Source organism: Pagrus major, chromosome 24 (genome assembly GCF_040436345.1).
Source record: "Pagrus major chromosome 24, Pma_NU_1.0".
In the NCBI taxonomy this organism is placed as follows: Eukaryota; Metazoa; Chordata; class Actinopteri; order Spariformes; family Sparidae; genus Pagrus; species Pagrus major.
Genome location: NC_133238.1, coordinates 6,826,224 through 6,848,371, shown reverse-complemented (window position 1 = coordinate 6,848,371; position 22,148 = coordinate 6,826,224). Strand labels below are relative to the sequence as shown.

The window sequence follows — 22,148 nt, the reverse complement described above, 5'->3', positions numbered from 1 at the left end:
ACACCCACTTGTGTTTTTGTACCTCTGTAACATATGTGTTTGTGTTTGTTTGTGTCCAGGATGAAGAGGAGGAAATTAAACTTGAGATCAATATGCTAAAGAAGTATTCCCACCACCGAAACATAGCCACCTACTATGGTGCTTTCATTAAGAAGAGCCCCCCGGGGCACGACGACCAGCTATGGGTAAGCCCTCAAATCCATTCCAGAAATTGAGGATGACTAGCTGCAATGATTATTTCTTCCAACCACTTTACTTTTTCAGTTATCTTAAGCTGTATGCAATTTCCAATTTTTCTTTTCTCCCTAACCCTCTAGTATTTTCTTCTTTTTTTAATACCACTGTGGTCTCCTTATATTTTGTATTAAGATTATTATTGTTTGGTCAGATATCATGGGCTTCTCTCCTGATCATTCATATTTTGTACCTGGTTTTTTAGTTGGTGATGGAGTTCTGTGGAGCTGGTTCGATCACAGACCTGGTGAAGAACACCAAAGGGAACCAGCTCAAGGAAGACTGGATAGCCTACATTTCCAGAGAGATCCTCAGGGTGAGCCTTATCTCCTCTCCTCTCCTTGCCTCGCCTTGCCTCACCTCGCCTTACTCATGTCCTGTGTCTTTCTTCCCTTCTCTCTCCTTCCCCTCAGGGTCTTGCCCACCTACATGCCCACCACGTCATCCACCGTGACATCAAAGGCCAGAACGTCCTGTTGACAGAGAATGCCGAAGTCAAACTTGGTGAGTGGCAACGCATATTTTTCCCGTTGTTTGCTAACTTTTTGTCAGATCACAGTTGTCATGCTGCTGAGGATCCATTGTCAGTTTCATTGTGCAATTTTGGTCTATCCCTAAGGAAAGTATACAACTTCTAGAGAAGCCTGGTGAAATTTTTGGTTGTCAATCAGAAACCGTGTTCGTGACTTGATTGTGGGATGAGACAAATCCTGTTCATATTCTATGTATTCATGACTAAGTTATCAAAAATCTAAGAAAAAAATATTTAGGTATTATATAAAGAGTTTGCTCAGTTATGTGTGGGTGTGGTTTGATTAGATTTGAGTGACAGTGGCAACAATAAAAGCAATCAACCCCACAACTGTCTTTACATTTTGATCCAAATTTCCATAAACTCTGATTGGAGCAAGGATTTACGTGATATCATGTTTTCCCAACTAAGCCCCATCCACTTATAAGCTGTAAGAAAAAAGAAACAGGGAGACAAATGTGCTTTTAAATGGGCTTTTAAAGCTTTGGTGACCAAAATTCTGTTGTTGACTTTTTTCAGTTCATTTTCATAATATGAGAGTGGTGCAAATGTCTGACTATGGTCACTCTAATCACTCTCTCTAGTTGACTTTGGTGTGAGTGCTCAGCTGGACCGGACAGTAGGTAGGAGAAACACCTTCATCGGGACCCCTTATTGGATGGCCCCTGAGGTCATCGCTTGTGACGAGAACCCAGATGCCACATATGACTACAGGGTAAGAGCCTCTGCAGAAGTCTCAGGCACTCAAAACCTGACATGATGTTTTTGTGTTAAACAGGTGCATCATTCCTGTGAGCACCTTGATTTGTCTGGGCATGTGTACTTGGTGTGGCTTTGGTTAATGAGCGTCCTCTTCTTTCACAGAGTGATCTGTGGTCTTGTGGTATCACAGCTATTGAAATGGCTGAAGGAGCACCACGTGAGTAGCAGTTTTTCTTAATATTAGTGTGTTTGACTAGTCTCTAAATTCTTATTGATTTGTATGTGTCTTCTTCCAGCGCTTTGTGACATGCACCCCATGCGTGCGCTTTTCCTCATTCCAAGAAATCCTCCTCCCAGGCTCAAGTCAAAAAAATGGTGAGTACCACCCACAAAGGATGTGGTTTTCATACATGTGTGAGTATTTCTATCCTTTCCAATCCTCTTTACACCCTAATGAATCGTAACACAGGATATTAAGATATTGTTTCTATAGATTGGCCTCTTTCTGTGCGCTTGTGCATTTTGAAGTTATCTCTGACACCAGGCAAGGCAGCTACAGAGACTTGAATCAGAGCTTGGTTGACCTTTCCTCTGTGCTTTGCTGCTGAACTGAACATCTGTGGTACACCTGCTCTGGCAGGCTCAGCCTCTCCTGGCACACACAGCAGAAAAAAACAACTTCTAACATTTTTTAGCTGGCGGAGCTAAGATGGTTTAGTTCCTAAGTTGTGTTATGGATCGGCTTCAACTTTATTATAGATGGATAGATTATTATCTTGCATTAAATTGATTATTTGCTGTTCGATTGTTTCATTTTTTAAATCAAAATTGAAATGAACCCACACCTTAATGGCAGCAGGTGCAATTGTGACGATAATGTCATTGTACTGTGCCCCATATTTCAGAGTTTTCATGGTATACATGTGATGAAAGATTCAATGCTGCCTGTCCAAATGTATAAACCTCAATGAACACAGAGAAACCAGAGTCTGTTGTCCTCTGGAGTGTTGCAGAGACATGAAGGGAGGGACTGTTGTTAATTTGGACTCAGAGCTTGTTTGCAGAAATGTCCGTTTTACTTAGGATCCTTGGATGTGCTCTAGCTTTCCATGGCTGAAATATTTGTCTGGCACCCGCTGTCTCTTTTTATATGTCACCCTCCCTGCCACGCACTGTTTTTCTCTGTTGACTCCTTGCTCTTCCTCTGCAATCCCCACAGGTCCAAAAAGTTTTTTAGTTTCATCGAGGGCTGTCTGGTGAAGAACTACACGCAGCGCCCCCCGACGGAGCAGCTCCTGAAGCACCCCTTCATCCGAGACCAGCCCAACGAGAGGCAAGTCCGCATTCAGCTCAAAGACCACATCGACCGTACCAAGAAGAAGAGGGGAGAGAAGGGTGCGTATGTCTCTCTGTGCTTCTCTTTTTTGTTTTATTATAACAGAAAACCTGGAAACCTTCAAATTTGTGTTCTTCTGAAGTTCTTTGACTCAGAGTGATTCTTATTTCTTAAACAGATGAGACAGAGTATGAGTACAGTGGCAGTGAGGAGGAGGAAGAGGATCCCCCAGAGCAGGAGGGAGAGCCCAGGTATGGTCCATTAGTGACAGCACTTCTTAAAATGAGTGTATCTAAAGTCTCTCTTATATCTAACCTAATGCTCTGTCCCATTTCCTCCCATCATTCAGCTCCATTGTCAACGTGCCAGGCGAGTCGACTCTGCGGCGTGACTTCATCCGTCTGCAGCAGGAGAACAAGGAGCGATCAGAGGCGCTCCGTCGCCAGCAGCTCCTCCAGGAGCAGCAGCTCCGGGAGCAGGAGGAGTACAAGCGCCAACTACTGGCTGAAAGGCAGAAACGTATTGAGCAACAGAAGGAGCAGAGGAGGAGGCTGGAGGAGGTAGGTTTTTTTTCACCATGGAGCTTTCAAAAGATGTGACCAGACTGCTTAAAATCTGTTTTTTTGTCGAGAAATTTTGACCATTCTTGTCTTGTGCCCCCTGCAGCAACAGCGACGTGAACGGGAGATGAGGAGGCAACAGGAGCGTGAGCAGCGTCGCCGTGAGCAAGAGGAGAAGAGGCGTATTGAAGAGATGGATCGTCGACGCAAAGAAGAGGAGGAACGCCGGCGTGCTGAGGATGAGAAGAGAAGGAATGATCGTGAACAGGTCAGCTGTAAATATATATACTTTTTGATGTATCAAGCAAGGATGCACTAAGGGCTGAACTGTGCAGTGGCGGAAAAAAATAGTGTCCTTGTTAGATCCTTCTGCAGTCGGGGAGTCAGGTTGCACACCTGCCACAATGTTGACTGTGGTGCACTGCTGCCTTTAACGTCTCCTGTGAGACTTACAAATTGTTATTCGAATGAGACACTCAAGAAATGTAAGGCAAAAACATCAGAAACGGCAATGGGATGTATAGCTCAGCATTGTATTCCTACTCATGATTTGGTCTCTTTGGATGCCCACTGACAACATTGGCTGCTTTGCTTTGCTGTGATTGACAGGAGTACATCAGACGTCAGCTGGAGGAGGAGCAGAGACACCTGGAGATGCTGCAGGAGCAGCTGCTCCGTGAACAGGCCATGCTGCTGGTCAGTCACACAGACACCACATACTGCATCAAGAATATTATTAACGTTTACTTCTGCCATAGCTGCCTGTTATAGTCACTTAAGACATAGTTCAGGATTGCAAATGATCCCTGATGTTCTCCTTAAGGATTAATTTCAGTAGTGTGGTTATTAATTAGCTTTAGTGTTCCTGGAGTTTGATTTAGTTTTTTTATGTAAACTTTTCATACAAATCATTGATGGCATCACAGTAAAGGACTTAACATAGTTAACTATGAGAGTTCATGTTTGATTTTAAAACTGGGCAAATCAGAGTCATCTTCAGATTCTCAAATTGTTGAATCACTTGTATTACAAACCATTGCATTACATTTGGTCAGCGCATCTTTTTTCATATTTTAAATCACATCCTGTATTATTTGAACCAAATCCAAAATGTGTGTCAATTTCATTCAGTCTGTATCCTGTATTATTCTTGTCATAAGGAGTAAAAGCAATATTTTTTTACATAACATTAATTAGACAGGTCAGGTTACCTTCAGAGTCAACCGCCAGAGATACTATTAAAAAGTATTGCATATAAATAAAATGGAGTAAGTGGACTATAAAGCAGACAAATGCTGCCAAAGTCTGTCTGTATAAGTGTGTTTTTAGAGAAGGATTTGAAAGATTGAGCACTGATTTTTAATCAGCCTAAGATTGTCAGGCTCCGTCTCTTCTCACCACCTTGAATCAACCCCACACTCTGCAATAGGAGTTCAAGTGGCGGGAGCTCGAGGAGCAACGCAAGGCCGAGCGACTCCATAAGCGCCTGCAGCAGGAGCAGGCCTACCTGCTGTCGCTCCAGCACGAATCCAAACAGCAGCCTGGCGATAAGACCAAACTCTCCTCAGACCATAGCAAACCTCCACAGACCTCCACCCTTCCCCCTGACAGAGTCCTCCCCACAACCCCTCAAGCTCATGTCCTCGACAGTGCTGTTTCTGTAGCAAAAGGTGCTCATGAGTCCTCCAGAGCCCTTCAGACAGTCCCCTCGGAAATAACCCAGGCAGCGGTGCCAGAGACGACTGACTCTGATGAGGCCTGTCCCAGCCCCACCCCCCCTCAGACTGAAACCCCCACTGACTCTGAACCTCCCCAGGCAGAAAGTTTGGAGCCTGATAGGTCCGCAGAGCCTGTCAGTCATCCCCCTCAGCCTATCAGAGAGGTGAACCTCCTCCTTGGCTCTGCCTGCTCTTTCCAGCTTCTTCTTGCTTGTTTTCAAACAGCCTCAGCGACCATGATGATAGAGGTGGTGCGAGCAGCAAATAATGCTTTTCTTTTTAGCCAAAATAGATGAATTTAATTTGGCGTTTTCTGTTATTGTGTTATTCAAAGCAGTACCTCATTTGTTACCATGCAGGCCCTCTCAGCCAGACCCCTTTGGTGAAACAAATAGGGGGTATGGTGGAGAAAGGAAACCCACAGACTCGCAGCCACCAGCAACCAGCCTTTTTATGTCCTGAATAAAACCGGGCTGTTCTCCTCCACTCTTTCTTGGCGCTCGCTCTCACTTGCAGTGTTGCTAGTCTCCTCGACTACTAAAACCATCGTCTCAACTGTCACTCTAAACAGGCTGAGCAAGAGAAAGAGAAATAATACATTTGTAGGTTTGGGAGAAAGTGAAAAAATAAGCAAAATTACCTATTTCTATGCTCCATTTTCAAATCTTTTATTTGTGTGTCCCCATTAAAATATTCTATATTTATTCTTGTATCCACTGACTTATCAGAAGAAACAAAAGTCAATTGTCTCTTTAGTCATTGTCTCGTAGAGGTTTTTCTCCTCAGAACAATACAGAACCACAGTTTCTAGGAATTTCTCTTGATCTTGAATGGCCTACCTATAATATTCTTCAATTAGGCTGTTCTGACTATCGATGTGTGTGGATTGGGCCATTGCATGACGACGGCTGAGGCCCAGACTAACATGCAGGATGCGAAAGCAGTTTCTCCTGTCATCGACTGAGCTGTTCCGTGTCATTAACAATGTTTTTTTCCTCCGTTTAGCACTCAAATGTGTTTTAAAAAGTCCTGTCTATACCTTTGTCTGTGCACATATACTTGTCTGTACGGCTGCCTTGAATGGGCTTCAAGCATGTTTAGTATCACTGTCACCAGATGTCTTTGTCAGTCAAATATGAAGGTTTTTGAGTATGATAAAAGACTCCTAAGGGACAGTAATGTTAGAAAAAACAAGGAGATGGGAACCATTTTGAATCAGAAGAGAAAGCAGTTAATTCTGGCTTAAAAATCCCTCAGAAGTGGTTCCCTTCTACTTGACCTTTATCTACTTTATTTCAGTCATTTAAATGTTTCACCTGACACTCATTCCATCTCTATCCTGTGCCATTCCCCTAATCCCAGGCCGACGAGCGGTACCGTAAGAACATTCAGGGCTCCCCTCAGACTGCCCCTCCTCCCAAGCAGCCCCCTCTGCCTCCCCGCTCCTCTGAACCATTCTCCAACGGCAGCTCCTCCTCTGAGGCCTCCGCCATGCACCGGCCCATGGAGCCTCAGGTAACTCCTTCCTCCTCCCTTGCCTCTTCCTCTGTCTCCTGACGCTCTCTCTGTCCCTCACTGTTGGATTTGTGTACTTGTGGGTTTTGTGAAACAGCTTAGCAACAGAGGGCTGTAGAGGGAATTTATTTGAGCCCTGATATCTTCTTTCTTTCTAGAATTAGATGGCGAAAAAGTTAAGCAATGAAAATGTTTATAACAATGTCTTAATGACATATTTGGAAAGAGATAATTGCATCTGTAAATTGTAGCTAAATCACTCAGGGATATGCGTGTACTGTAAGAACACATTCTTTTAGCAATGTATCCTCGGCCACATTAAAAGGCCACCTCCTCAACTCACATCTAGGTAAGCAAGAAGAAGCAGAAGCCACAACAGGATTCTCATATACACAAAACACAATGTTTGATTTCCATTTGGTTCACTGTAATGCAAATGATGTGTTTGAGCTGTCGTATCTGCCAACGAGCAGGTGTTTAGCAGCAGATGTCTGTTTCAACTGATTTTCATCTCTGAACTAGCAACCACAATATCCTCTCACTCTCTCAACAAAAAGCACAGTTTTGAGAGTTGTTGAGGGAGGAGAAACGAAACAAACTTTGCAGAAAAAGCTGTGGCAAATTCTAAATCACGCGTCTTCTTGTAAATTCAGCATTAAGGTTAAGTTCTTTCTTTCCTTGTACAAACTGTCAGTCTGTTTCCATGTCTAAAAGTTACCTGCCAATATTAAGGAGCTGTTTAAACATACTGTTTCAACTGATTTCGACATTTACGCAACATTTATTAAACATTTTATCGACGGTAAACAGTTACCGATATAATCTTCGTCTTTGTAACGTGTGCAGGAAATCCACTGACACTCACAAAAATGCATGTTAATATCAGGTGTCAAAAGCATTTAAGATCCATTCCAACCCTACTCCCTCCATTTCCCCTGACATTTTTCTTTCTATAGGCAAATACCAAGTGCACACTCGATCACTAGTACACTAGATGTGCAACCCTTTTTGCATATAAAACGGAAAACATCTCTGTTGTGTTGCCTGGGACCAGTCTGAGTGAATTGTTTTTTAAACTCTACAGGGAAGCCCATATGAATTTAGAGCTGGGTGTTTTAAAATGGCCACCATTGAGGGTCATCATTGAACAGTTTAAAATGTATCAATGACATTTCCACTTTATGGCACTTAAATCATATGATAGGTTTGCAAAGTAATAACTACTAATACAGTTGAATTACTTACGTTTAACTACACAATGTCTTTTTCTAAAAAAATAAATAAAATCAAATATTGTTAAAGGAATAGTTTGACATTCTGGGAGATACGCTCATGTCTCACTGCCAAATATAAGACTGGAGCCGTTAGTTAGCTTAGCTTAGCATAAAGACTGAAAACGGGGCGAGGCAGGTTGCCTGGTTTTGTGCAAAGGTAACAAAACCTGCCCAAGAGCACCTCAAAAGCTTGCTAATAAACACATCGTATCTTGTTTTTTTCATTTGTACAAAATCAAAACCAAATGTTCAACTATTCCTTTAAGCATTTACATCAATCTGAAGTCCAGACAATGAATCCGAATTCAAACACATCATCATATCATGTTGTGCTCTGTCTGCTGTATGCATGTGTATCAATCTAAGCACATGTATGTGAAAGCCACACACATCTTCCCTCATGTCTCACTGTGTTGTCTGCTTGTTTCACCTCCCCCCTCCTCCTCCTCCTCCTACTACTCCTCCTCCTCCTCCTCCTCCTTCTGTGCTCCCCCCTCCCTCACCCCCTAAAAGGTCCAGTGGTCCCACCTGGCTGCTCTAAAGAGCAGCAACAGCGCCGCCCCCTCTCCTCCTCCTCCGCCCGTGGTCTCTCGCTCCCAGTCCTTCAGCGAGCCCAGCGGCGTGACCTCTAGCTTTGCACAACTCCACCTGCGTTCCCAGGACCCCCATCATCACCACCACCACCACCCATCGCCCGCACGCACTGACCCCCAGCCCCAACCTCCCCTCCACCACCCTCAGGCCCAACACCAGGCCAGCAGCGAGGAGATACCTCCCAAGGTAAGGAGCTGATGAGGGCCCCCTACCCCGTTCCTTTCCCGACCTTGTCTCTCCCTCATTCACTTCCTTTCATGCCAATCACTTAACTTATCATACTGCTCAACCACAACCTGTCTTTTTGTGTCTGCTGTGTTGTGTTTGGTCTCATTTCTTGAACATTACCATTGAACATCGTTGTGCAACTATTAGTTTATATTAAAATTCAACCAGGAAACTTTGCATTTCTAGGTCTACAAATTACATTAAAAGGTTCTGAACATTGCATATTTCAAAACTCGGTAATGATTTAGCACAATATTAATAAAAAAAACCACATTCTCAGGCCTAAATTGGTTCTTAGCGTGTTGCGTGTGCTGATGTCGGAGATGTTCTTCCGTCACTGAGTCTTTTTGTCATTTCCACTGGCATTCCCATTGGAGCTAATGCTTAATCATGCAGAGGTATATTTTTCTTTCAGGGTTCGCACACAGTCATGAAAGTTTGGAAAATGCTTAATTGTGACTGTTGAAATTTGAAAATCCTCCTTGAAAAAATGCTTGATTTTCCACCCACCAGCATGAAACAATCATGATCAAAACAAATTAAAACATTTCTATCCCCTTTATTGTTGATTTATTTTTTTTAATGAGGTACAGTCGATGTCGATTATGTTTATTTGACACACACGTACCTGCCAATGTGTGAAGATCTTTAAATCTGTCTCCTCCAGGTCCCAGTAAGGACAACATCCAGGTCTCCAGTGCTGTCACGCCGAGAGTCCCCTCTGCCATCCCAGCCTGGCAACCAGGGCGGACAGAGGAACGCTGGCAGGTATGTGAAAAATGTATTTTTAGTTTCGATTATGTAGTTTTTGTACAACAGCATATTAGGGCTATGTTTTTTTTTTTTTTAAATGCATGGCCCAAGATTTCTGAGTTGTTACAGATAATATTCAATTCAATCCAGGTTGGTAAGATTATACCAGAAACGTTATATTGGCATATATCTAAATATATTGATATAGAAGTAATACATTTAGCAAATATTGGCAAAAAAATTCTATAGTGAATAGTGTTTTCACTGTCCTTGTTAATGGAGCATTGTTCGTTACAACAGTAACGTGGAGCAGCGCCCGCTGTGGGACCGAGTGGAGAAACTGCAGCCTCGGCCGGGCAGCGGCAGCTCTTCCGGCTCATCCAACTCCGGCTCCCAGGCTAGTCCTGGTGACCGCTTCAGGCCACGCTGTGAGTCCCCTGGTACTGTACTGGCTACATTTTACTAACCCTACTAACTGCTTATTAGTACGTCATCATTATTACTACAGTAACACCTTCTTTACTCATTACCGTGTTATCTGCTCATGCTGTGGTAGGATTTCTGCTGTTTTTACACAGGCAATTCGAGATTGAAGAGCCAACTGTCTCCTTCTGTTTCCCCTTGCTAACGCTACTTCCTTTTGTTCCCCCAAAGCTTCCTCCAAATCCGAAGGGTCGCCTCTCCAGCGGCCTGAAAACGTTTCCAAAAAACAAGATGAAAAGAACCTTGCCAGGCCTAGTCGACCAGCTGTAAGTCCACTGTCACTAAAGTGCCACTTAATCTTGTTTGATGCTGAATAGGTGAAACATGTTTTCTTTATTTCCACTTTCTCTATTTTCTACTACTCGTATTATTCAACCACCTGGTGTGTCCAACTTCTCATGAATCCAATGGTTCCTGATTGTTGGGGAACCTCTTAGGGTGATGCGGTAAGCCTATTAAATGAGATTACTTAATCACACCTATGCTATGCTTGCACCATTGCCCTACTCATTGCATTATACAATAAAGGTTTGTGATGAAAGAACTGTTTCTCCCTTGTGAGGATTGATGCAGTAATTCTTTTTAGTTCCGTCTTTCTGCCTGTGATGTGATCGCCTCCTGCTGGCATCTTTCCCTGCTCCTGCACAGTTCTTTCTTACCTTATTGCTTGTCATCGATGGCACAAGAAGGGTTAACCCTGTGCAGCAGCTTCCTGAGCCTGGATTTGAATGCAAGCACATTTGAATGCAAACACACACCTTCTGTTTCCTTGTACTTGCCAGAATTGCTCCTAATCTCACCTGACTTTGTTGTTGGATAAAATGTGGTCCATTCACTTTGCTGAGCATGTCAGGAAAGCATCCCTCCTCTCTTTTTTGCTCGTGACTGACCTAACAAGGCTGCATTATTGAGATTGTGCAAGGGAAAAAACAATAGAAAGTAGAAAACAATTCAACTATTCCCTGATTTTCGTAATAATACGCCACTTAACCGAATCCTAGTTTTTATCCCAGGGCTCTTCAAACTGACACTGCAGGTATATCTTATATGAAGTGAGGAGGGATTACTTCAAGGCTTTTTACAGGTTGTCTAGAAACGAGAGCCTGTCATGCAATGATTCACTTAGGTGATATTATTTCTTGGAGAATTAATTTATATCTAACTGATGCACCAATTTTGGTGCATAATAAGCATCATTCTAGACAACCTGAGTTTTGCCAAAAGTATAAGACTGGAGCATCTCTAACACTTCCTTACTTTTCTTCTTAGGACCTGACTGCTCTGGCCAAGGAGCTTCGCGCAGTAGATGACGTGAGGCCTCCCCACAAGGTCACCGACTACTCCTCCTCAAGCGAGGAGTCGGGCACCACCGATGAAGAAGATGACGAGGAGGTGGACCAGGAGGCGGGAGAGGAGTCCACTTCTGGAGCTGAGGATTCCAGGGCTGGGTAGGTACAACTGTGATGATGCTGTTTCAGTGTTGGACCTACAGTCTGTTGCAAGGGTCAGGGTTAGCTTGCAAGTTAATGCTAGTTAACATGATTAAATAACAACAGTTGACATTATTTTCCTCAGTGGAAAGGCCTGTGATGTTAGGTAGCTAGATGGCTTTCATTTTAAATCTATGTGGCTACTGGCTACAGTTTACTGCTCTTTATGGTGAAAAAGCTCCTGGTGTCCATTCTCTTTTTTGTTGGCATGATGCATGCTATTTATAAAACACGGAATGTGTTGGTATGTGTAAAAGTACGCTATGTGTGCTGTGCCGTGCAGACAATAAGGAAAGGCAGTAAGTCATTTGAAAGACTATATTTTCACCCATGTTTGGGGAATGGACTGATGGCCCATACACATGACATACATCGGAATTATCTTGTCACTCCAAACATCATGGTAGGGACAATTCTGTCCTCCCAAAATATTAATAGGCACATATGAGTTACGGTTCATATGCAAACCTTTGCCAGGTCTGTTATTTATGTTTCATTCTGAGAAATAATTAGTCAGGAAAAAGGAAATGTCTGCTGACTGGTTACTCTAAAAATTCTGTCGGGTCTTTGAAAAGGGAAAAAGAATACTTCTTCAAAAGCCACAGGCAATTCAGGCGCTCCAAATAAAATAAATAATGAAACAAGCAAGGAAATATTAAAAACCCTTTATTATCGTGGCTACATCATTAAAAGACCAGCCATTTAAAAAAAGCTAGAAACATGTTGGCTTGAATGACTGGTCTTTTAATAGTTTAGCCACTATAATAAAGGGTTTTAATGTTTCCCTCCTCTTTTGATGCATTTTCTCATATCTGGAGTGACTGGATTGCTTTTGTTTTCTAATAAATCAGTCACTTCTCCTCAGTTTCATATTTAAACTTCAAACATGTTAAGATGTTGTGCATTGTCTGTGGCATCAATGTTGCATGGCTTTTCTGCATGACTGTTAACACTGGTTTGGTTATGGACATCAGATATCCTCATGGCTTCTGCAGGAGGCTGAGTAACGGGGAGACGGAGTCTGCCAAGACCATGCTGGTTGAGGACTCGGAGAGCGACCAAGCCTCTACGCCCTGCAAGGATGGCACACTGGTCATCAGACAGGTAAAGAGGAAGAGATGGGAATTTGATGGAAGGCATATTCAGCTAGTTGATAGAAGTATCATTTGTCCAGTGTCCATGTTGTTTATCCACTCATTCTCAACCATTTCTTCTGTCTTCTTGTATATTACTGAGCCTTTTTAATGTTATTCTCATTATAGACCTGATGCTTCTCATTTAACATTTCTCATCTAGTACGTCAGTGAGTTATAGATTGCATTTAGCCAATACGGTCTTCAAAGATGAGTTAAAAAATCTCATGTGTGCTGTTGGGATAAGAGGATCAGTTTTTGAAATGGGAATCATGTTAGCAGCCAAACATACATCTCCTCCTCCTCTCCACCTGCTTGCTCGAGCCCAAGTGTGCCTGTTCTTGCTTCCAGAGCACGGTTGACATAAAGCGGTTGGTCAATCTCTCATCCTCATCCCCCTCTTCCTCGCCTGGCCCTGGTCACAGCCACGGCCAGCCCCAACACCCTGGCCACGGCCTGGCAGAGAAAAACGGCTTTGCCGGTCGCATACACCACCTACCAGACCTTATCCAGCAGAGCCATCACTCCCCTTCCTCTTCCACAACCATCCCTTCCTCCTCCTCCTCTTCCTCTTCCTCCTTCCCCTCATCATCTAGCCATGCCAGTCCTGCCATGTCCCCACAGAACCCCATGGACAAGTACACTGCCATCGAGGTATGTCGCCCTCACACCACCCGGACAAACAATGGAGGAATGGACTGTTGCATAGTGTACAGGCTTAGACATGCGGTGAACAGATTGGAGTCAAATAGCAGGTGTCCTTTATCTAGTTTGAGTCCAAGATGGTAAAAGATTTACTGCTTAAAGGAACAGTTCACTCAAAAATATAAATTCAGTCAATATCTACTCACCTCCATGCCAAAGGAAAGTCTTGTTGCAGCATTCACCTGAACAACTGAAGTAGAGGGCTAATCCAAGTCTCCAGAAGCCCAGAGATCCCAAATCCATGATGTCTTCTCAAATCAATTTGGGATCATGGTGCTTAAAGAGACTTGGAATATGTTACGTTTTGATATAAGTCCCCATCTACTTCAGTTGTTTAGTAAATCTGCAACATTTTCTCTGTGGGGCTGCAGAAATGTTTTGTGGGGGTGAATAAATAATGACTAAATTTTTTTGGGTGAACTTACCCTTTAAGCTGTCCACTGTAGGGAAGTATGATGAAGTGTCACTGATAAATGTTTACGTCACCACCCTCTGGATGTGAAGCAAGGTAAAATATGGTAACATTTATGATAATCATTATTAATAAATGGTAGATTTATAGATAATTAAACTAAAGTTAATAGCTGCTATTTAGATAAAAAGATAAAGATAAAAGATAAAGATGGATTGGGTAATTCCATCTCTGTAGTCAACACAACTCCATCTCTAAGCCTGTACAAACTCGGCATCCATTCTTGATTGTTGGTCGGAGCCTTTCTACGCCCTATCCTGCCCCCTCTGTGTCCATCTGGCTTCACTCTGGCTCTCCTCTGCCCCCTTCTGGCTTGGCTCACACCTGGTTTGGGCTGCAACCTCCATCCCTTCCCTTCCTCACTGCACTGCACTGTGTCGCTGCTAACACTGGCGCCTCCAGGTGGTAGAACGTGTTCATGGCATGGTCGAAGCTAAACTGGAGCTTCTTGGGGTGAACTACAAACAAGCATCTCTCATTAGAACCACTTTGAGTAGTCTTAGCAGTGTTGGGTGATGGCATGCATGGTGTGATGGTAGAGGTGATAATATATTAAAATTTTTAGTGTGCCAAATTCAGGATGCGCTGCAAGTCCTCAAGCACACATGACCTACTTAAAGAGAAGAAATCACATTTATTTTACATGTTGATTAATTTAGATTAATACCTCTTTTGCAGTTTGACTGAGTTGTAAACAACATGCATCTTGGGTGGTGGAATTGCTTTCGTCTTCTGTGCTTTATTAGGAACAGCTTTTTCATCTAACACTTCCCAGCAGCCGGTGTTTGGATCATTTCTCATTTCCCTCAACACATTTCATTCTTGTTACACATGTTGTTTTTCTCTCTAACATCTCTGTCCTCGTTGGCTTCAAAACAACTAACACAACTGCACGCCATCTTTTTCATTTGATTTGTAATAAACTTAAATGGCAGTGCCAACTATGTATTCCCAGTTGTTTGTGTCGTAAAAATGTAGTTTTATTGAACTCAGATAAGCTAAATGCTGTTTTATGAGCCCCCAGAGGTAGAGGTTCAAAACTGAGGGAGCCTGTTGCTGTCGTAATTAAAACAGTCACAGTGAGTTTTATAAATTACAACATAATGAATCTTTGTCATGCTTAGGGCCAAATGATAATGAGAAACCATTGCTTTTTATGCCGGTTAAGTACAAGTTGAAAAGCTCTGTACTCTAAATGTCTTATATCTCTCTCAGTCCCAGTCAGAAAGCAACTCCATGTCCAAACACAAGTCTTCCTCCTCCTTCACTCCCTTCATCGACCCCCGTCTTCTCCAGATCTCTCCATCCAGCGGCAGCTCCCTCAACAACATGGGTAGGTCACCAACTAACCAAGCTCGATAAGTAAAAAATCCTGAGTGTAGCCTGTTTCATTTCCCCAGTGACAGAAGGATGCTTTTTTTTAAGAATGGCTCCTCCCCACGCACATATTTAAAATATTTTTCAGCACTGGTGAAGAAAAAAAAATGTTGAAACATATGAGCTAAGGTGATGCGTCAAGTTTTAAATAGTTATATTACAGCGTTATGCAAAGGGAATTTGCAGGGTAGTTGGATATATTAGAGTGATGTTGAAGGTCTCATATTGTAGAAAGTTAGGTTTCCATGTCTTTTTTTGATTATAAAGCACGTCTAGGTTATTAATACATATTGAGAAAATATCAGAACACACAATACACTGCCTTCTGATGAGATGTCAGGACTAAATAGTTGTGATGCCACAGGGAGAGCCTTCAAAAGACAGGCACTAACAGAGCCTTCAGACAGAGGGTGAATAGAGGTACTGCAACAGTGCACAGTATGAGAAAAATAATGTGTTTTTTGAACATTAAAACATGTAAACAATTTCTAGTAGACACCCAAAATAAAAGTATGAAACTGAAAATGAGCATAATATGGGACCTTTATAAATGGTTGAAGATAATTTAATGACTTGGTAGCATCCAGCCTGACCCCCGACCACCTCTCTGCCCCTTCTAGCAGGATTTGGGCAGGACGGACGGCTGGCAGACCCGCTGAGGGCCGACCCGTCCCGTAAAGGCTCGGTGGTCAACGTCAACCCAGTGAACACGCGCCCGCCAAGCGACACGCCAGAGATTCGCAAGTACAAGAAGAGGTTCAACTCTGAGATCCTGTGTGCTGCACTCTGGGGTAAGTGTATCTGAACAGTCTGGTTAGGAATCAGTAGTGCTTTGATGGATTTAAAGATAGAGGATACATGGAGATGTACCACAACAATAATAACAGCTATAATAATTGAAATATGACTGTTTCATTTCTTTGTGCACGACTTTCCCAGGAGTGAATCTGCTGGTGGGAACAGAGAGCGGTCTGATGCTACTGGACCGAAGCGGTCAGGGGAAGGTCTACCCTCTGATCAATAGACGTCGCATCCAGCAGATGGATGTCCTGGAGGGACTCAATGTTTTAGTCACCATATCAGGTACGGTACACGTGCTGCCTTTGGTTGCTGAACACGAACATTGTTTTTTTTTTTTTTGAGAAATTCTTTATCATGCAGAAGTAATGACGAAGGTTTGGATGATAGGTGGGTGGATTCATTCGTTGGACTATTGAGAGCTGCTGTCACATCTGTCATCTTCATCTTTAATTTTCTGACAGTTACCACAGTCTGACTCATCTTTGAGGAGGGACAGAAAACTGATGCATAATTGTAAACACTTGCAACGCTGACAGCTATAAACTTTCATTTTATATGCAATCCACAGGGTATAATTTGTGACTATATAGCTGTGAAAACCATGTTTCATTCTTCTGCTTTCTCTCAATCAATCTCCACCTCCTGCAGGTAAAAAGAACAAGCTGCGAGTATATTACCTGTCGTGGCTGAGAAACAAGATTTTGCACAATGACCCTGAGGTGGAGAAGAAGCAGGGTTGGGTTAACGTGGGCGACCTGGAGGGCTGCGTCCACTACAAAGTCGGTACGTTGTCTTGTCTGTCAAAGATTCCCGAAAATGAATAATACACACAGACAGGGTTAAACTTGACCAGATTTTGATTTAAGCATTACTATCACTCACGAATGACTCACTTTTTATTCCAGTGAAGTACGAGAGGATTAAGTTCTTGGTGCTGGCCTTGAAGAATGCTGTGGAGGTGTACGCCTGGGCACCCAAACCCTACCACAAATTCATGGCCTTTAAGGTAAGCATGGTCTCAGGTTGTAGAGTTACACCCACCAGATTGTTTTTGTTTCACTTCTGTGTTTGTCGACCCTATAAGCTTATTTGTTTATGGTTGGTCTCAGTCTTTCGGTGACCTGGTGCACAAGCCCCTGCTGGTCGACCTGACGGTGGAGGAAGGGCAGAGGTTAAAGGTCATCTACGGCTCCTGCTCAGGCTTCCACGCAGTGGATGTGGACTCTGGTGCCGTCTACGACATCTACCTGCCCACGCATGTAAGTACTTAGTGCAGTCTGATGTTACCTTGTTTTTACCTTACCTTGCTTTCTTCTCTTAACTATTTCTCTGTTTTCTCCCTTAGATCCAGACCCACATTCAGTGCCATGCCATCATCATCTTGCCCAACACTGATGGAATTGAGCTGCTGGTGTGTTACGAAGACGAGGGTGTCTACGTCAACACCTACGGACGCATCACCAAGGATGTGGTGCTGCAGTGGGGAGAAATGCCAACTTCAGTGGGTAAGTGGCACCATTAAAAACAAGACAGTAGAACTCATTCCAGCAAACGGCTCAGTTTGTCTATTATCTAATGAATCTCTATTAATGCGCTTATGTCCCCCCCCCTGTGTGTGAGCAGCCTACATTAGGTCAAACCAGATCATGGGCTGGGGTGAGAAGGCCATAGAGATCCGCTCAGTGGAGACGGGTCACCTGGACGGCGTCTTCATGCACAAGAGAGCCCAGAGACTCAAGTTCCTTTGTGAGAGGAATGACAAGGTGAGAACACAGAAGAACTTTCTTCAACTTCTTTATTTCTTTCCTTCTTTCTTTCTTGCTTCCTTGCTTTTTCCTTCCCTTTTTTCCCTCTATCTTTTCTTCCTTTCTCCCCTCCCCCTTCTTTCTTTCCCTCCTTCCTTCCTTTCTTTCCTCCCTCCTTCCTTCCTCTGGTCTCTCCCTCCTTCCTGCCTGCCTTCCTCCCTTTCTTCTGTCCCTGCCCCTCCCTTTCTTCCCTGCCTTTCTTCCTTTCTTTCTTTTCCTCCCTTCTCTCCTCCTTCCTTCTCTTCTCCAGCCTTCCTTTCATCCCTCCATGCTGCCTCCCTTTCTTCCCTAAATCGTCTTTTTCTCAATCCTTTTTTTTCTTGCTCCACTCCCCTTTCCCTCCCTCCCTCCTTCCATCCTTCCTTCCTTTTTTCTTCCTTCCCTCCTTCCGTCCTACCTTCCATCCTTCTTATCATCCCAACTGCTTCCTTTCTTGCTTCCTGCCCTTCTTCTTCCCTCATTTTCCCCTCCCCCTTCCCTCCTTGCTTCCCTACTTCCCTCTATACATACATCCTTGCTTCTTTCCTTTCCTCCTCCCCTCCTTTCTTGCTTCCCTCCTTTGGTTTCTCTCTATATCAGCTGGTTTTCAGCTGTGTTGTTTGTCTTATGATTATCATTTTGATCTTATTCCTCCAACACATTGATGATTTTGCAGTGTTAGCAACCTATTCACTAGAAACATGAGCAGCTGCTCCTGTAAATCACTGCTACAACCCTTGAATACCAAGCACAAGAATCTGAAAGTCTCCATTTTTGAGTTGTCAAGGAGCCTAGGACAACCTGCAGAGAGGCACAAGTTGCTGTCTGAGTTGCTGAACAATAAGAAAAAACAAACAAAACACACAAGCTAACCACTGGCTGAGCTGTTGTTGGTATGTCAATTAAAATTCGAGGTATATTCCACAAATGTTGGAGGGACCCGCTGCAGACCCTAGACACTACCATCTGGCTTATAACCTTTATTGAATGCCTCCATCTTGGCCCCTTGTGTACAACCCTCTGCACCAGAAACGCCACCAAACACCATTTATGTTATGTATCTTTGCCTTTGTCCCTTGTCCGTCAGGTCTTCTTCGCCTCTGTGCGCCAAGGAGGTGCCAGCCAGGTGTATTTCATGACCCTGGGACGCACTTCACTTATGAGCTGGTAGTTGACATCCCACCGCACCAGCCAACGCGACAAGACCAACAGATTACGATTGTGACTATGACTGACAACGATGATTAAGAGGCGAGCCTTGAGCCTGAGCTGGAGAAGCGTCTCGACGGTAGAACAGCCTCCTCTCACCTGCTTAGGCAAACAAACAATGGATTGGACTGTAATCACGAAAAGAAGCGAGGGGCCGGTGTGTGTTTTGGGGGCAGGGGAGGTATATTCATAAACCCTCCACCAGCCTCCAAGTTTGTCTCAACCCAACCCCCCACCCCCACCCCCGCTGACCAAACTTTGAGCCGATCCCGTCCTCCTCTTCCTCTCCAGGACGTGGGATCTGTCGCCTGTTGATGGTTAAATCTTTATGTGTCATAGTAAAACTTTGCATCGTGTACTTGTGTGAACGGAGGAAACACTGAGCATGTGAATGACGGGATGTTGGGGGGGGGGGGCTTAAACGCGGCCATTTGCTGTATCAAAGAATACTGTATGTGCCACACCTCGAGTGTAGCTGTCCGTAGCTGTGTTTAGTCCAGGGTCCCGTTCAGGTAAAACTAACTCCTATTCCCACCACAGTAGGTTTTCACGTCAAGCATGTCATTTAACACTAGTTCACCGCCACAGTTTCCCTCTCATAAGCTTGACTTGTAAATCTGCCTCTGTGTCTTCACTTTTTTGCCTTCTCCTCCTTGAAGTGAAGATTTTTTAAGGGACCTTCTCAATATATCCATTAAATACAGGGTACTGGATATCACCTTGTACATACTAACTACATCCACCTTGTGGGCTTCAAACTCTCCCAGGTTTTACAGACACTTTCTTACCACATTGCCTCACTTAATGTAGGTTATGTCGGACAGAAGTAGCCCTGTTTATGACAGCATGACACAATTAGCCCCAGTTTTTTCATACACTGTATATTTTCTATGTGATTTGCTGCACATAAATAAAGCATAAGAATGCAGGACACACCCATAGATGAGTTTTAAAGGAAAAATCCACCTGATTACCATCAATCTGTCATTTTTTTAGGGCTTTCCATATCGTGATGTAGTGTTGCAATGTCTCTGGTCAACTGGCTTTGTGTATGCTCATTTTTCCCATTGTCACTGGCTCAAATTCTGCATATTCTGTCGTTCTACTTGAAATATAAAAACACAACTACAAAATGGACCCAGAAATGTGAGATACAGGTGGATTTTTCCTTTAACATCAGTCATAAGTAGGGCTAGGATAAACTGTGAATTAGACATGCAGAAATAGCAGTCGGCCATCAAGGTAGCATGGAGGCCAGGGGGCAGAAGTGACGGTAAGGGAATGAAGTGTGCATAGAGCTGGAGGGCTGAGAAGAAGCCTTGAACATCACACTCCACGAAGGGGAGGAAATCGGCCTCATCTCTGACATGTACGATCATCCAACTCTGTATTTCAAACGAGACGGTGGCTTAATATTTAGCTAAATGGTTGCTTAGAAGGGTCTCCAGCTGATTAAAGCTGCTCAAAATCCTCTGAAGGTTAAAAGTGAAGAAGTTTGGATTTTGCATACCGTAGGAAGAATCTGAACCAGCCACACGATTCAATATTGGACCTCTCTTTTTTGCCGTTTTGGGCTTCAGACAGGCAGTAAGTTTTTACTCACTGAAAAGACAAATACACAACACGAACTGGATCATTATTCCATCCCGGATATGAACTTTATGTCTTCATTTTTACTTTTCTTCCTTGACAAGGCAAGACTAGTTTGTCACTTCATGTTAGACTCATTCCACTGTTAAAATGTAGAATCCATCCTGCGCCTGTGTGTCTATGAAATTCGTCTCTCCAGTTCTGCTCTCTGTAAGGTTCGTACCTTCACTGTCCGAGGTGGGACCCGCTCAGAGCTGCAGAATATGGCAACGAGACGCCTTCGCTGTCTGATCATCTGTGAAACACAATGAAGGCAGAAAAGAAAAAAAAAACTAGTCACACGTTCTAATAGCAGTGTTACAAAACCACTTCAGACGGCATGAACTAAGCGGCATATTTTTTAACTCTGACTTAGTTTTTAGTCTTGTTTCTGCAATTTTTATTATGTAACCCTTCAGATAAGTATGAGACTGCAGTGGTTTTTAAATTGTAATGCACACCTTTTGTTGAAAATGTTTACAAGAAGCAATTGTTTTGTTAAACCAATGTGCATCGATATGAAATATTTATGGTTTATTTTGAGGGCAGTTTTTTCCCTGTTTTGTATTTTGTATTATTCCCTTTTTGTACTATCATTTAGACGTTTGTGTACAGGAATAATCAACTTTTGCTCACATTACGAATTACACAAAGTCTCTAGTGTGGCATTTCACTGAATCCTCTACATCCTGCATAGTGCACAGTGTGCCCCTGGCTGTGTGGCAGCGTGGATCAAATGTTTTCTACCACCCAGGTGCCAGGTGACATGTTTCCCCTCAAACGTCTCTCTGCCATGCCTCTCTAATTTATGTCCTCTCTGTGTGTACTATGGGAATTACTGTATTTTCCTGAAGGTCTTTTTTTCCATTGAATAAAATCAGAAGTAATTTACTGTGTGGTGTCATTCTTTGCAATAGTTTTTTAAAGACATTTGCATACCTTCAAGTGTCTGAATCAACTATGCATAAAGAGAATATAAAAGTTTCAGGTTTTTAAATACTTTGGGAGTTGCATGAGACAGTAAAAAGTCTGGAAGGCAAATATACTGAAAAGTAAAGGAAAATGAAAAACAAGTAAAAGTCCTGTGTTTGCAATGCTACTTATTATTGGCTAAATCTACTTAGAGTATCAAAATATAAGGAACTTTGTAACGGTATGTGTAAGAAGCATTTTACTCTGTCTATTATTAACAAGCTAATAACTTATTTTTTTGTGCCATGATATGGAAATAGTACTTGTAAAGTACAAGTACCTCAAAATTGTACAGTATCTGAGCATGAATTGAATTCAATGAAAGAAAGTGTCAATCCATTTGTGGCTCGTCAACTTTACATTGATACACCAGTTTCCTTGCTACTTCCAGCAGGCTAGTCACATAAATTCACATAATCAGTGGGCGGGGGGAAAGACAGAATATAAAAATAGATACATGAATAAATCATTATCTCCACTCATTACTGATCAATGAGTGGGTGATGATAATGGAATGAAAGCAGATGGAATGAAAACATTCATATCCATGATCTCAACCACGTCCTTTATATAATTAAACTAAATACTACAATGAAAGGAGACAAAATGAAACAAAACAATACTAATTTTCAGTTTCCACTAAATCA

The 22,148-nt window shown here is 43.0% G+C and overlaps 1 protein-coding gene across 9 annotated transcripts in view; it reads left to right on the top strand.

The window, feature by feature from the left end:
* Positions 1-21,421, top strand: part of LOC141020451 (mitogen-activated protein kinase kinase kinase kinase 4-like) — a 43,343-nt gene extending 21,922 nt beyond the window's left edge. Inside the window, exons 4-32 of one of the 9 annotated variants that reach the window (XM_073495532.1) lie at positions 60-185; positions 440-550; positions 648-738; positions 1,351-1,481; positions 1,631-1,685; positions 1,765-1,843; positions 2,688-2,863; positions 2,983-3,055; positions 3,154-3,364; positions 3,471-3,632; positions 3,974-4,060; positions 4,794-5,246; positions 6,445-6,597; positions 8,385-8,651; positions 9,361-9,461; positions 9,747-9,886; positions 10,101-10,195; positions 11,199-11,377; positions 12,415-12,523; positions 12,904-13,206; positions 14,945-15,062; positions 15,727-15,897; positions 16,046-16,189; positions 16,556-16,690; positions 16,813-16,913; positions 17,017-17,166; positions 17,253-17,412; positions 17,531-17,670; positions 18,779-21,421. In XM_073495532.1, coding sequence (XP_073351633.1) covers positions 60-185; positions 440-550; positions 648-738; positions 1,351-1,481; positions 1,631-1,685; positions 1,765-1,843; positions 2,688-2,863; positions 2,983-3,055; positions 3,154-3,364; positions 3,471-3,632; positions 3,974-4,060; positions 4,794-5,246; positions 6,445-6,597; positions 8,385-8,651; positions 9,361-9,461; positions 9,747-9,886; positions 10,101-10,195; positions 11,199-11,377; positions 12,415-12,523; positions 12,904-13,206; positions 14,945-15,062; positions 15,727-15,897; positions 16,046-16,189; positions 16,556-16,690; positions 16,813-16,913; positions 17,017-17,166; positions 17,253-17,412; positions 17,531-17,670; positions 18,779-18,862 — 4,305 coding nt within the window. In that variant the 3' untranslated portion in view covers positions 18,863-21,421. Of the gene's footprint in view, positions 1-59; positions 186-439; positions 551-647; positions 739-1,350; positions 1,482-1,630; positions 1,686-1,764; positions 1,844-2,687; positions 2,864-2,982; positions 3,056-3,153; positions 3,365-3,470; positions 3,633-3,973; positions 4,061-4,793; positions 5,247-6,444; positions 6,598-8,384; positions 8,652-9,360; positions 9,462-9,746; positions 9,887-10,100; positions 10,196-11,198; positions 11,378-12,393; positions 12,524-12,903; positions 13,207-14,944; positions 15,063-15,726; positions 15,898-16,045; positions 16,190-16,555; positions 16,691-16,812; positions 16,914-17,016; positions 17,167-17,252; positions 17,413-17,530; positions 17,671-18,778 lie in introns of all 9 variants that reach the window. The other 8 variants (XM_073495533.1, XM_073495536.1, XM_073495537.1 and 5 more) reach the window with 8 other exon arrangements.
* Positions 21,422-22,148: the final 727 nt, after the last annotated feature.